Consider the following 15,110-nt stretch of genomic DNA (forward strand, 5'->3'; position numbering starts at 1 on the left):
GGAGCAAAGGTATTATCAAAACATGCCCTAACTTTATTAGCAGTACCACCTTTTTAAAAAAAATCAAATACTGAATTTTTTCATTTCTCCTACGATTAGGGAGAAAAATATTATTGTCAAGAAAGTTGCCTTCAATAAGTAGCATGTTTAAGACTAAACCCTTATCCTCTACATAACCTCCACACACTAGCAGACTCGGAATGCACAGGCACGTCACCTTCTGAGACACAGAGACCCAAAGCTCCGGTGGACCCCTCCACACAGCCTGATGCATACCTGCAGGTTAGGCTGTGCGTGGGTGGGCAGGAACGGCTGTCCCGGGCCGGGCAGGAAGGGCTGCCGGGGAGGGATGAAGGGCCGCGTGGCCGCTGAGCCCGGCTGGCTGAAGTGAAGGATCCCCACGGGACCTGGCGGCTGGAGGGCTGGCCGGACCGGCCTCTCTCTGGGGAACACGGGCTGCTGTCCCTGCTGACTAAACGCTGGTCCAGGCTGAGTGAATGGTAAGGGGCTAGGGGTGGGCACTGGGTGAGTGCTGCTAAGAAGTGTGGGGGGCGGCGGTGGCGGCGGGGGGCTTCGCTGTTCCAGAAAGAGATGACTCGGGAACCTTGGTTCACCTGAAACTGAACGGTGGTGCAACATTACCCTCGGCTCACACACAACATGCCCATCACCCAACAGCACTTTTTTTTTTTTTTTTTAAAGATTTTATTTATTTGCCAGAGAGAGATCGCAAGTAGGCAAAGAGGCAGGAGGCGAGGCGGGGGGGAGGCAGGCTCCCCGCTGAGCAGAGAGCCCGATGTGGGGCTCGATCCCAGGACCCTGGGATCATGACCTGAGCCGAAGGCAGAGGCTTTAACCCACTGAGCCACCCAGGCACCCCCAACAGCAGTCTTGTGTGCCATCTTACTGGGAACAAAAATGACAAGTGGTGGGCAGGATGCGAAGTCTACACTTTACAACTCATTTCTAGACTGCTTCATCGCTCCTCTTCTACAGAGGACCGCCTCCTTGGCAGGAGATTCTCATACTGCAGATACCAACAATGTCCAGTGTTAGCATCTGAAGTGGCAAGGAGGTGCTCTGGTGCAAAATGTGACACTCTTCACAAGAACCTCCTACTGGAAGCTCAACTGTCTGCAACATGGATGTACTCGGGCGCATCACCCAAGAGAACTCTGTTCTGTGAGCCCGCTCGGTCCTTTACCTCCTAAGAAGAAAGGGTCTCGCTCCTGCGGCGGGGGCGGGGCCCTCCACTGGTCCTGGAGAGGAAGTCGGGGAGGCTGGCTGAAATTGCTGGGAACGGGCCCAGGTGTGTGCTGCGGGAACTCTGGAGGCCCCTACAGAACAATGGGAAAACAAGATGAGAGGCAGGGAAATGGCCATTTCTAGAAATGGAGATACACGGGGTTTCAACCTGAAAACATCAAGCAACTGTGTCCCATAGCTCCCACAAGGTCTTGCACAGTAAGTCATCCTACCATAAGGAAACAGGCAAACATCGAATGCAGCATCAAAACATGAATTCCATGTTCTGATATCACTACAGCAAAACAAGAAAATTATTTTTATAAGCTTACCGAAATCCATGCAATTACTGACCCCTGACCCTTCCTGCCCATTCATCTAAAAAGCTCAAAGTCTACTTTCAGCATCCTCGGCGCTGATCTTCCCGAACGTGCTGTGATTTGCTACCTTCTGAAGACAACCATAAATCATGGAGCCTTTACTTCCAAAACAGAAAAAGACACTGAACATGCAGCTTTACAGACACAGCAAGCTCTGCGGTAACAGGAAAACGTGAAACGTCTAAGAAACCACTCTGCTACAAAAGAAATGTCTCACAGTTGGATTCCATTGGGTAAGACCCCCTGAATTCTCACAGATCAACAATCTTCCACTAGAAGTCTATTTAGAGACAAACTAAATTACTTCATTTTTCAGTTGGCCTTTTAAGTATTCGTGGGGATCTTTAAAAGCACCACATTTGCATTTTCTCTTTTTTTTTCCAGTGAGGCATTTAAAGAAAGCTTCGCCATTTTTTTTCCCACTTCTCCAGAAAGAATTCATTAATTATACAGATCCTCAAAATAATTTTCATTTAAAAATATCTTCTTCTTTGAAACTCAGCCAGTATTTCAACTTTAAAATCACTCTCTTCTCGTGAACTTGGGATGCTAAGTCTTTTCCTGTCATTTTATTGCTGACGCACTGAGATGTCATCTCTAAATGTGACGTCATCGCACACGGAATGTTCTGCAAACTTCACTGACCTCCCTCCCCTTTCTCTTCTTTTTTAAGTCTGTTTTCCCCGTGGCATTGTAAGAACGCCGCACAGTAAACGGAAGAGCACCCACGAAAAGCTCCAGAAAAGCCCGCTGGCTGCAACAGTGGCCCATCAGCAAGAGGACTGTCACCACTGGGAGAGCCCAAGGAACTGCCCTGGAGAACCCTAGGATCCAAGCCAACTCTCAGGAGCACTGGGTCTGTCCATGTTCTGAGAATCGGGCACGAGCTCAAAGATCGAGCCATAACACCCAGGCTAGTACTGAAACGACCTGTGGACCTGCCAGCGTGTGGGGCGCGGGGGCAGCAACGGTCCCCTGATGAGGGAGACTCGGGTAACGGCCTTGGTGAAGTGCTGGGTCTGGAACTGGGTGGGTCACCCGGATCCAGGCCGACTCTCGGGCTCCTCTGGCTGGTCTTGCAGCCCCAGCGAAGCTGACTCCGGAAGCCGGAGAACTCAGCCAGAGCCCAGGGCAGGGTCTGAACCAAGGCTACGGTCTCATTACCAGCAAACCACCGCAGGAGACACTTCTCTCCACTTCGCACGGATGCTCGGCCTCTGCACTCAGGAGCCAATGCTCTGGACACACCCCCACCACCACTCCGGGACTAACGATGCAGTGATTTGTCCAGGATTTCAATAAACCACCTTGGTAAGGCCAACGTGAGCCCACTGAGAACGGATACTGTGGGAGCACCTACTTCAAGAGTAAGGACCAATGGGCATGGGGCCCCTGGGGCCACAAGTCCCCAGTACAATGGCCACCTTCGTCACCAGTGGCTCACGTACATACTCCATGCCAAGGTCTGTGCGGAGCCCCCACCACCTGAGCTCAGGACTGGGCAGCACAGCAGGGCACGAGTCCCATCTCACAGCCAAGGAAACAGAAACTCAGGACATTAAATAATTTTCCCATGGTGACCCCATTCTCTTTTCTTTTAAATTTCATTTATTTTATTATTACCATTTTTTAAGTAGGCTCCACACCCAGCATGAAGCTCAGTGTGGGGCCTGAACTCACGACCCTGAGATCAAGACCTGAGCCCAGAGCAAGAGTTGGACGACTAACTGACTAAGCCACCCAGGCACCCCTATTTTTTTTTTAAAATCAGAGATTTCAACACGCAACAGGTTAAAAGCTCCCAAAGGGTTCATTTTACTCGTCACATGAAAATGAACCAGGGGAAGTTTCAACCCATATGATATTAATCCTAACAAAATTACTAAATTTGGGGATTTTAAAAACCAGATTTTCTCTTGACTTAGACATGAAAATAACAGCCTACAGCCAACAGAACTGTGAATTCTGGAAACCATCACATCATACGCAAACTTCCTTGTTTCCTAACTCATCCTTCTCTGGAAAATTTTCACTCTAGGCACTGTCTCAGCTGAAACGCACCATCTCTACCACGAAGGGCTCCTCCGGCAAGTCCTCTGTACAGACACTCCACTTTCCCCGGCCCTGCTCCGCGCTCTCAGCAGCTCCCCGGCAGGCCAGCCCTCGATGTCAGGAGAGCCACCCCGAACCCGGCGCGGACCCTGCACCCACCCACGTGTCCCACCTCTCCACACACCACTGCGTGCTGCTGGGAGGCCGGAGTCACTGTCACCGGCCCGTCTCTCACGTGCTCGTGCTCAGGAGCTCCAGCTGCCTAGGACCCTCGGCGGACTCGCAGCGGGTGATGCCCCGCCCTCGCGGCACGGTCCGGCCTAGTGCTCCTTGCGCGCAGGGGCTTCCTCCTCTGGGCTGACAGACTGCCAGTCCCTGCCCCTGCCGCACGCTCTGCATTCCGTGTCCTGGCTGCTTTCCTTCCCTTCCATCTTCATAGTATGAACTTTCTGATATGAATGCTTGCTGCTAATTTTCACTCTATTGTTTACATCGGTCAGATTTTTCATTAAAAAGCAGGAACAGTAAGCTAAACCGTAACCCGGGCTGCAAGCGCTACACTACTGATTTGTTGGCAAGCTTTCATCCCGAACTTGACTCAGCCGACTTCAGGGCTCCTAACTCGTGTGCTGCATCCGTCACTTCTATGTTAAGGAGCCGACCAAAAAACACAGAGGGACACAGTGTCAGAAGAGAGGACAGACAGGATAAAACATACTTTCTGAGAAAGCAGGGGAGTCTTCTGGGGTTATTTCCACTCAAACCTCAAGTCCTGTGTCGTATCAAGACCTGGAAAGCGGCGGCGTTCATTTGAGAACTTCTTAAGACCTTACAACCGTTTTACCCATTCCAACAGAGGGGAGAGCAAAGTGTAACTTCTACACTGTCCCGAACCACGCGCAGATCAGCACTGCTGTCTCCCGCCCCGGGCAAGCCCCACCTGCACTCCTTTGCGGTGAGCGTCCCGCAGCGGGACCCATTCTGTGCGGCGTCTCCGTCTGTGTCACCCACACCTCTGGTCGGAGGCCCGAGTCCGTCCCAGGCAAGTGCTCCGGGGCCGGCACTCCTCCACACAGCTGCACGGAAGCCAGCGACCAGCAGTGCCTCCCACCTTCCGCCCCGGCTCTATTCACAACTACAGGAAGCGGAAAAAGGCTCCCGACCTTTCTGGCTTGACTAAAAACTGGGACTTTCTTCGTGATTTACTATGTGAAGGCCCGATACTTCCTGCTAGTTTTCTTGCCGGGCTCACGTCATGCGGGGCTTACAGAAAACTGGAAAATACTCGGTTTCTTCTGAAGTCTGTCGTAAGCGATAAATTGCACGACTGCGTTTTACTGCCGCTCGCCCCTCCCCTGCCGATGGAGGCCCAGACAGGTGGTCACGTGGCCGCGCCAACGGGCTCTTCACGACCCTCACTGTCTCCTTCCATCCGAGAGTCACTTTCCAGTCCTCCAGGAGATAGGTTTTCTCATTATGGATAAGGCCAAATGTAACTGGAAAAGGAGACTGGCTCCCCTTCCGTTGTAAGTAGAAGGTCTGCTAAGTTTTGATTTTGACTTTGCCACAGGTGGAGGTCAGGCAATATATTCTCAACCCCCTTCATCTGTTTCTAAAAGGAAGCAGTTACTGAATTATGAGAATGAACTCAAAAAGAAACCAATGTGGTTAGTTTTCAATAAAAATTCCAAGCTGCCTAAGAACTAGGTACATTCCTGGGAGATTATTTTAAATATTCATAACTTCTAAAGACATTTTTTTGTATTAAACTGAAAATATATTGGGATCATAAATCTTGTCCCCTTTGGAATTATAATATTGTGATTTTCATCTCTTCCCAGATCTTCTTTCCTTTTACTAATTACCTACATGCTAACCGCGTTTAGACACAAGCATTCAAATGTCAGCAATATGGAACAAGGCCCCCCAAATCCTTTATCTTCATCAGTCACTAAGGCTAGAACCTGAGTCTTCCAGCCGGTCGGTTCTCCGAAAGGCTCTGGCTAGCAGCAGCTGAGCGGGCAGGGGGCAGCACCGGCCCTCCCATCACTTAGCAGAGCCCCGGCCATGCAGCCGAGCCTCTCCAAGCCTGTTTCCTCCTCTGTAAAAGGCAGGGATACCGATGGTACCTGTTTCTCACGGGAGGAAATGAAAGAACACGTTCAAAGGACCTACGACAGTACCAGCAAATAACAGAAGTTGACAGCGCTTGCCATTATTGTCATCTGCACGTGACACACTTGTGCAGACGGCTTCCATGCTCTACCCTAACACAGAGCTGCTGACAAGCGACATGTCGCCTCCTGCACTGCGCGACAGCCCAGCGAGACCCCCTTCCTGCATCCCCACTCCTGAGTCACAGGAGGCGGCCTGCACGGGTGAGCCGTCAGCATCCTGGCGAATCCACTCCCACCGTTCGCTGCCCTTCGACGGACAGGACTGTGCAGGGTGAGACTATGGTCTGTCTTATTCACCAATGCACCTTCATGCTTGGCACCGGGCCTGGTACACAAACATTTACAGATATTTAACAAATGAAGAAACTGCCCACTTCTAACAGCAAGGAAATTCCAGCCCCACACTGGAATCTGAAACACTACAGCAGGTTAAACCCTGGCTGCCCACAAAGCACACGGACAGCAGGCGGCGGAGTGCCCCAGGAAGGACTTACAGGACGCTGGGCCAGACCAACCGGACCCTGCACAGTGAGCCCCAGAGGCTCCTAGGCGGAGCAGACTTAAAACATACACAGTGCACCAGGACCAAAGAGAAGCCAACACCAACAGAAGCCGGTTCCCTGACTTAACTGTAGGCAAAGGTCGCTTTCCGACCGTGGCACTGAGCAGTCAGAGGGAAAGTGAGATGAGCGCGGCTTCTGCTCTGCTCTGCGGCCTCCCGTCTTTAGAGAACAGAGAAGGAAGAACGGAAGCGGGATGGTCTGTGGGATATCCTTCCAACACTGCTGGTCAGAAGCACAGCCCGGGCCAGGTTTCTTCTGGGCTGTAGACTGAACCTCACAATCATACAGCAGGGGACGCCTCGGGGGGCTCAGTCAGTTAAGCGTCTGCCTTCGGCTGTGAAGACCCCGGGGTTCTGGGATGGGGCCCCATGTCGGGCTCTCTGCTCAGCGGGGACCCTGCTTCTCCCTCTCTCAAATAAATAAATAAAACACCGAGAAAAACAAAATACACCTGCAAAATGCACAATCACATATCACAATCACATTGTCCTGCAAAAGGACAATCACATAAACCAGACCAAAAAACCAGAGTAAAATGAAAAATAAAAAAATTAAAAACCGCTTCACTTTACTCAAATGGTGGTACTTGGCAATCATCGTGTAGCACACATACGATAACAAGGCATTTTTCAGAGTCAATCCTAAAAGTAAATACAAATCAACAAGTTAGAACTATACTCCTTCAGCCAGAGAATGCTTAAGGAAAAGTAAAACATGGTAGGAGCAAGTCTGCATAATGGCAAACCTGACCATACTACCCTAACAGCATGATAAATATATCCATAAATAAAATATAAATATATAATAATAAAAAGCCACTTGTAAAATGTAAAAAAAAAAAACATAAAACAAAAAGTACATAATATTAAAATAAATGCCCAAATCTGGATAGATCTTACAGCAATTTGTCCAAGTTCTAAACAAGGACAGAAGTCACTAAGAAAAAGTGATAAATGTAATTACCTTAATGTTGCAGAACGCTCATGAAATAGAAATCTGTACTCGCGAGGCCAGTTGGCTTTATATAAAAATTAGCTGATTCCCCGCCTCCCCCCGCCGTCACCAAGGACACAGACCCCTGATGCTCCCCACGTCTGTGCCCACGTCTTCTTCCTGAGCACCAGCCAGGATCCATTTCCCAGCCAGTCCTGCAAGGCGCCATGGCTGGCCGCGTGACCAAGGTCCAGCCGACAGCACGTGAGCAGAAGTGGCGCAGGCCGGTCCCAGACCTGGCCAGTTACAGGAACTCCCAGGAGTGAGCCTCGCCCTCTCCCCCCCAGACTAGTGAACACAGAGGTCTGTGGGGGCCCAGAGGACACGGTGAGTGAGAAGAGCGCTTTGCAGGACCGAGCCACTGCGGGCTCAGGGCTGGTCAGTCACTGAACTCCAGCCGATCCTGTGGTGCGGGGAGCCCGGGGCCATCGCCAGGCCCCCTTTACGTGCAGGCACCTCGGGCCCCAGCTGCTGCACATGCTGTCCCGGCCAATGCCTCAGACGTCCACGGCACCGGCCCCACAGTGGACAACTCCGAGGGAGGCTTTATGCGCCACAGGCTCCCCAACTCCCAACCAAGCTCCCAAAGATCAGGCCAGGGCCAGAGACTGACCTGAAACTACACAGCACCCAGTTCCAGCCTTTCCCCACCTGCATCCCCAGCGCCCTTGCCTAGTCTATCCCCCCAAATCCCCATCTTGAATCTGCTCCTACTGACCCAAGGCTGCGGCCCACCACTGCTGCTTGCCAGCTAACTCTGCGGGGGACTCCTCTGCCGTCTCCTTCCAGCCCTAGAATGCCCTGTAAGGTAGGGGTTTTGCTCACAGAATCTTCGGAGCATTTCAGTATCTCTCACCCAGTACGTGGCTAGAAAGCGGAGGAGCCCAGACTCACTCCCGAGCCGCCCACCTCCAGAGGGCACACACTCACCGTGCCTGTTATGAACAGTTATTTCACATTCCGTCGTCTGTCTCACTGTTTCACGATCACATATGTACAGGTCATCGTGTGACAGTACGTGAGGGCTGCAGAGTCACAAAAACCAATAAATACTAAATCAAGCCTACAGTCAGCCAGCCATGGAAATCCCTCCGCTGACCTGAACGGTGGAAGAAATTAGCAGTTCTTATCTGATCAGCCTATGACAAACTGATACAGGAGGCAGAACCCAAGATGTTATCTACAATTTAGAAAAAAGCGCTGACTAAAGTTGAGTAAACAAGCAAAGTTCTGGCTTGGTAGTTTGTCCAACAGAATTAGAATGGGAAGAGGGTTTTGTAGCATCACCTTGAACCCAGAGGCAGCCACCAGCTGGCTATGACCCTCTGGGGCAGCCAGCGCCATGGAGGACGGACCGTGGCAGGTCCACCAGGCCCAGCCACACTGGCTCTGGGGGAGAGCCAGCTTTACGGGCACCTGCCTCAAATCCAACCAGAAAGAAACCGATTTCCAAGAGGCCAAATACGGCATAAGGGTCAGGGGGTACAAAGATTAGATAAAAGGGGAAGATAATACAAGACAGTATTCAGAAAGAAAGTCGATAGCTCGTCCATGAAATGAACCAGAATGACAAATGCTCCCTCTCTGGAGGTAGCAGGTCACAACAGACACAAGGGAGAAATCATCTGAGGAAGACACGTGGACCCCTCGCTGCATCCACTGGCCTCAATGGACAACAGGACCCAAGAACTTGAATATTTACATGAGCTTTAAAACTTAAGCTTTAAGACCCTAAAAGCTTCTTACTGGCTATCAGCAGTATTGCCTTCTTGAAAGAGAAATTTAACAATTGCCAAGTATCAGGAAGCTCCCAGTGCCACTTTCCTCACTGGTTTCTATTTCACTTTGAACATAGAGGTCACTCTCTTTCTCTGTATTTACACAACTTAAATTACAGCCGTTAAGTTTTGGCCTTGGTGGTCAAGATTGCTCATCGCTTACCCAGTATAAATTCTCACTTCTTCCTAAGTAACAAAAGGGCAGCACAGCCCACCTAAAAAACCCTGAACTTGCCACAAGGGTGCCCATGTGACTAGGTTCTGGCCAACAAGCCATCGCCGGCACTGGGGGACAGGACCCGGGGAAGGCTCCTTGGGGGTCTGCCTCCGCGGGGACACGCCCTTTGCCCCCGTCCTTCCTCCTCGTCTGGCGTGGAATTTGGGTCGAGTGGTAGACGGGCCGCTGGAGCACCACAGAACGGCTATACCAACACAGAACTTTCTCATTTTTATGCAAAACATAAAGACACTCGGTTTATGTCACCGTTACCTCAGTTTTCTGTCACATGCAACCTCATTCGCATCCTGACCCCGAACAAGTCAAGTACGACACAGTATCTTTCACGAACACACGGCCAAGGAACAGGCACAACAAACAACTTTCCCTTTAAGGGACGAAGAAACTCGGGTTTACAGTTAGAAGTGGATTAGCCCAAGCTTCACTGTCCACGGAACTCAGGCCATAAAATGTATGCCCATTTTCGGATTTGCTCTACAAAGTGCTCTTTCCGCTGTGACCAGTGTGTCTTCAGGCGACGTCGAACACGCTGTGGCTCCAAGCTGGCCCCATCGTGGAGACTTTCCCGATGAGAGCATTCATTTAAGAACTTCTATCATTTCACGGGTATAAAAGATAATAAATTACCAATTCCCTCCACCAAATGCACAATCATTTTAAGCCTGTGAGTGAGCTGTGAATATATCACTTAACAGAACTTTCCGTACTAATTCTTCTGCCTTTTGAAAGAAAAGGCTACCTTAATCCTTTCAACTAATTGCTCTATTTTGCTTTTCTTTATATGCCTTTAAGCGTCTAAGGTAAAAGTTATCATCCTCTCCTGTAATTCTTACGCAAACTACTCTCCCTTCTTCGTCTCTTGTTAATTACATGATGTTATCTGCCTTAATCCTACTCAGAAAGAACTGACAACTTCAACCACGGGGGGGAAAAAAAAAGAGGAGAACTCTGCATAAATTGCTTAGCCCAAAGTTAATCGTATAATGCGAGAATAAAGCGGCTCTAACGGCTATTGTATGACTTATCAGCTTCCCTAACAGGGTCACTTGATATATTTTAATAAGACTAATTAAATACCTTAACAATGTCATTGAAACTTCATGAATCTTTCAATGAATTACAACCTTCCTTTATAGCATGTTTTCATTTATTAATCTCGCTTAAAATGCAAAGAACTATATAAGAGACAAGCAGACACTTAAGAACCCCGCGTCTCAGTTAATTCTGATTAAATGTGGGTTAAATGCAGAGAATAAGGCCACCAGTGACCCCTGACATCATTAAAATTGTACCCTTCGATCACAGTTTAATCCTCTTATTTCAGTTTTTCCATAGACCTTTTTTCTTTCAGATTGTGCCTTATTTAATACCTACATCTATTCCCTAAAAGGTACTTTTGTATCGGGAGATGCTCTCTAAACATTCTGAAGAAGGACATCGCCAGCGCTAAGCACCAGCCTTCGGAGATGGGGCAGGGGCGCGCGGACTCCACACGGATGGAGCCACACGAGACAATGCTACGGGCTCAGAGTGAAGCCAGCAGACACACTAGAGCATCTCTAACTTAGTCCAAAACACTGCTTTGATGAACACACTGAAGCCTACTTACTTCTCATATTCCAACAACGGAAAGCCCTTCAGCCCTACACCTCACGCTTCCTGCTGTCCTCCCCAACAATCCCACTGAAGGGCAGTACGGGCCCTCCCAGAGCAAACGTGGCCACTCCAGCTCTCACTGACAGTCACGATCTTAAACACGGTCTGGATTAACATACTCAGAGAGAAAGGGAGAGGAACGCCAGGACTGCGAGACTCGGACTGCCGCGGCTAAAACCCCGTCCGCACCCAGTTATGTGAACTTGAGCAACTGAATCCTTCCAAGACTCGGGTCCCCCTCTGTGAGCTGGAGAAGACGTTACCCTCACGCGGCTGTGGAACCCAAGCTCTGAGCCAACTCAGACACCGTGAGCACTCGGTAACTGTTGCCTTGCCCAACGATGTCCAAGGACGGGCTCCAGGACTATCTATCTCCTCACTCGGAACAGGACGCAGTTAAAAAGCAGAGCAGCGGCTCCGCCACTGCGAGCAGTCTGTTTGAACACTCTCATCGATAAATACCCCCACCACGAGACCCGCAATCCCTGCTCCTATTTACCGACTACTACGTTCACATAGAAAACGCACACATTTAATACCAACTTTACTCACAGTAGCCAAAGACTAGAAATAACCCAATGTCCACATGGGGAATGGACACCCCGACTGTGGTACATCCACACGGGAGAGCACTACTTGCCAATACAAACAGATGAGCCGCGTACAGGGAAAGGCTCTCAAGAGCACCGTGGCAAGGGAAGGCAGTCAGACTCACACCATCCCGGGACAGGATTTCAGTGACCGGAAACAGATCTGGCTGTGGGGGCTGGGACGGGGAGAGGAGTGACCACAGAAGGGCAGCAAGAGGAAGCCACTGGGGAGACACGACTGCTGTCGACACCTTAACTGTAGTGATTACACAACTGTGGGTACTTGTGAATTTTCACAAGCTTGCACATAACAAGACCTATACTGTAAAGAAGTTTAAGTTTCTAATCTTTTGAGGACATGCTTTCCATTCCTTTATAATAAAATAGGGCCTCTTTCAAAGTTTACCTTAAAAATGCATTTTAAAAGAATTCCAGGTCTTCAGAGACTCCAGAGAAAGTAAGTATTTAAGATAAAAACTGGTGTGCTCTGCAGGATGCATGGTAGACACGGGACATGAAGATCTTGTTGGCACACACAGGAGGTTCTGAGAGCTGGACAATCTGGACCGGCCGGACCGTTACAGCGCGGACTGTCACAGCACAGTCGGCTGGGCTGTGCGCAGGACTTCAGTCTACCGCTTCCGAGAGGATGGATGGCAGGTCTGCACTTCAACCTAACAGTTTACTTAGCAGAAGACCCAAAACGACATTCCAGCACACACTTTTAGAAGGCAGCTGTTATAATGAGGCCTACGGGCTGACTTACTGTACACGAAACCCACTTCACAGAGTCTCAGTCCGTACTCCCGGGGCTCGGAGTCCCGCGTGCAGACTCGTGCCCGGCCAATCTCACACACAAGGGACACCGGCAGGGCGGCAAGTCACGTCAACGGGGCGCTGCATCTCATCACCACCATACTTAATAGCGGTTACCATAGTGGTTAGCTGTTCCTGTTACTGCTGCAGATGGGAATGCATTGATATGATTAAATCTGATGGTATGATAATATATGGTAATCATGATTAATCAGAAACCCACCAGCAAATGGAGGATGTTGGGCATCACGTCACCTGCATTTTCAACCGCGTTCCCTCCCTGCGAGCCTGACAACGTCTGACAGCTGGAAGCCTCTCGTCCCACACTCGCCTGCTACTACTCGTACATCTGATAAGAGAAAATGCCCGTCATTCAATCCCGATCTTAAGTGCTAATAATTACAAGGCATCGCAGGCAAGTTGTAAAAACAGTTAGGGGTTCCAAAGAAAGGCTGGACTAAAGTCCAGATTCACATCTGCAAGGGCTCTAATCAGAAAGAAATGGAATCTGAGGCAGCAGTCTCATCAAACACGATTTGCATGAAATGCCATATAAAACCCATCCAGGCCGTGTCAATCACCACCACCTGATGCCACGCACCCGCTCCACGGGAAGAGCCTGTGCTCAGACCTACCTGCGAGGGGCTACAGCTACACAGTAAACACAAATGGAAATCTTACCGGGTGAACCTAAGTAATCATGTAATTGCTAAGAAGATTAATTTAAACTTTTTAGTGGTTTTTTTTTTAAAACGCAATCTTGGGTTTTAATTCCAACAAAAACCCACTGAGAAATTATTTAGCAGCCAAAGTACCTGGTTATTTAACTGTTTAGCCTGAAATACCACCTCTACCCAGTGCATCCATTCAAAATCAGTGACTGAACAGGTTTTAAAATACCCTAGGTCAAGAATCTTTACGTGAGTTATCGGGGTTTACCCACACGCTTAAAAATAGCAATTGTACCGACAACTAAAACAAATTAGGTTAGCAAAATCTCAAAGCAACACCTCAAAATATTATTAACCAACATTTTAGTGTTACTTTTTTAAGTGAGCCCACTTTAAAAACGATGAACACCTCTTTGAGGGCAAACACGTGACTGGAAAACACACTTACAGACAAGAACAAGCCTTCCAACTTTACACCAGTGACAACAACATCAGGGACAGCCTTTGCGGAAAGGACAGACTGACCCGTGAAACCAAGAGCATCTGGCAATGAGACGAGATCACGAGCAGAAAGGTAAAGGAGCCTCCCCCCCCACCCCCCATAAAAACACCACAAAGAAAACCACAACCGTTCTGTGAAACTACATTCAAAGGTCTTCACATGAGTGAGGCCGCTTCAGGAGAGCGTGCAGGATGGCAGGAGGCAGGAGGCAAGACCAGAGGAGCGGACGCGGAGGGAGGGACGGGCCCTTCCACAGCAGCACCCGTCACTCCTCACGGCAGACGCCGACTTCCTGTGCCCGTCTGCGCCGGCGGCGCTCACCGTTCACGGAGCTGAGACACCCTTTCCGTTCGGCAGAGTGACTGATACTGCGGTATGAAAAGGTGTATGAAAAGAATTCATTCTCTGACAACGCTATCAAATATACTGAGAGACAGATAGATAGACAGATAGATAACTTGGATTTCAAAGAACAAAGCAGCCTGGGAATTATAGTTCGTGACGAGAAATGTTTTAAAGTGCAGCACTAAGAGCTGTATCCATAGTGAAAATTAAAGACACAGATCGGATTCTTAGGTGCAAACCTGAATCACAAAACAAGTCAGCAAACTCCAAACTAAGGGAGTGAGGCCGGGGGCAGACACGGAGCATCCTGACAGGAGTACAGAAGGGGCAGCTGGAGGCAGAATTTTCCAGAAACATCAACTGTAAGGATGCCCTTCTTATGGTATTTAGTACTCTGACATTCAAGCTTTGTCTTGAAAACCGTTTACTCAAGTCTTTTAATAAAATTCACCAAAGAGGAAATAAAAATATTAGTTCTCCTACTATATCACGTATAGCCTAGAATACCGTATTTTCACCTAAGATTTGAATTTTTCAAACATTCTTAAGTAATTCTATGAAAAACAGGCTTACTAGTTGCCTAGACTTCTCTGATTTTTAATTTAAAAACTGGAGGCATTACCACCTAATACAATTTCTAGGTGTACTAGCTCTAAATTAGGAATTTCTCACGTTTTCGTAAAATTGTCAAACAAAATGGATTTTTAAGTAAAGCTTGCCACTGTTGGGGAAGAGCAGAACACCTTACCACTAATACCAACTAGATACTAATTCCTTTAAAATCTGGAAATCTGGTGGTACTTGTACTGGCTGCCTTTTTTGCTCTTTGGTCAGATGGGGAGAAAGTGAACGTGACGTAATTCTCTGATGCAAATTCACGTATGTACCGTTAAAAACAAGTAACAACGTAAATTACACACCCCTTCTCCAGCTACTCGTTTTACGCAGGGCTGCTCACAGCGTCTGCTGGAGTCAGTACGTATCCCTGGCGCACAAAAGGATGTGAATTACAGAAACGTACGGAGCAAAGTGAGATTCCCGGCAATCTTGTCCTTCCCGACCCGAGCTCCTTTACGGAACCCCCACTGCTCCGAGGACAGGCGG

At 49.0% G+C, this 15,110-nt stretch overlaps 1 protein-coding gene across 11 annotated transcripts in view; it reads right to left on the bottom strand.

The window, feature by feature from the left end:
* Positions 1–15,110, bottom strand: part of RBM33 (RNA binding motif protein 33) — a 132,131-nt gene that overhangs the window by 40,689 nt on the left and 76,332 nt on the right. For all 11 annotated transcript variants that reach the window (XM_032305471.1, XM_032305470.1, XM_032305478.1 and 8 more), the window contains exons 10-11: positions 1,205–1,337; positions 277–620 (exon numbers count right to left, since the gene is read on the bottom strand). In XM_032305471.1, the coding sequence (XP_032161362.1) occupies positions 277–620; positions 1,205–1,337 (477 nt within the window). The remainder of the gene's footprint in view (positions 1–276; positions 621–1,204; positions 1,338–15,110) is intronic.

The sequence above is a fragment of the Mustela erminea genome, chromosome 11 (genome assembly GCF_009829155.1).
Source record: "Mustela erminea isolate mMusErm1 chromosome 11, mMusErm1.Pri, whole genome shotgun sequence".
Classification (NCBI taxonomy): domain Eukaryota; kingdom Metazoa; phylum Chordata; class Mammalia; order Carnivora; family Mustelidae; genus Mustela; species Mustela erminea.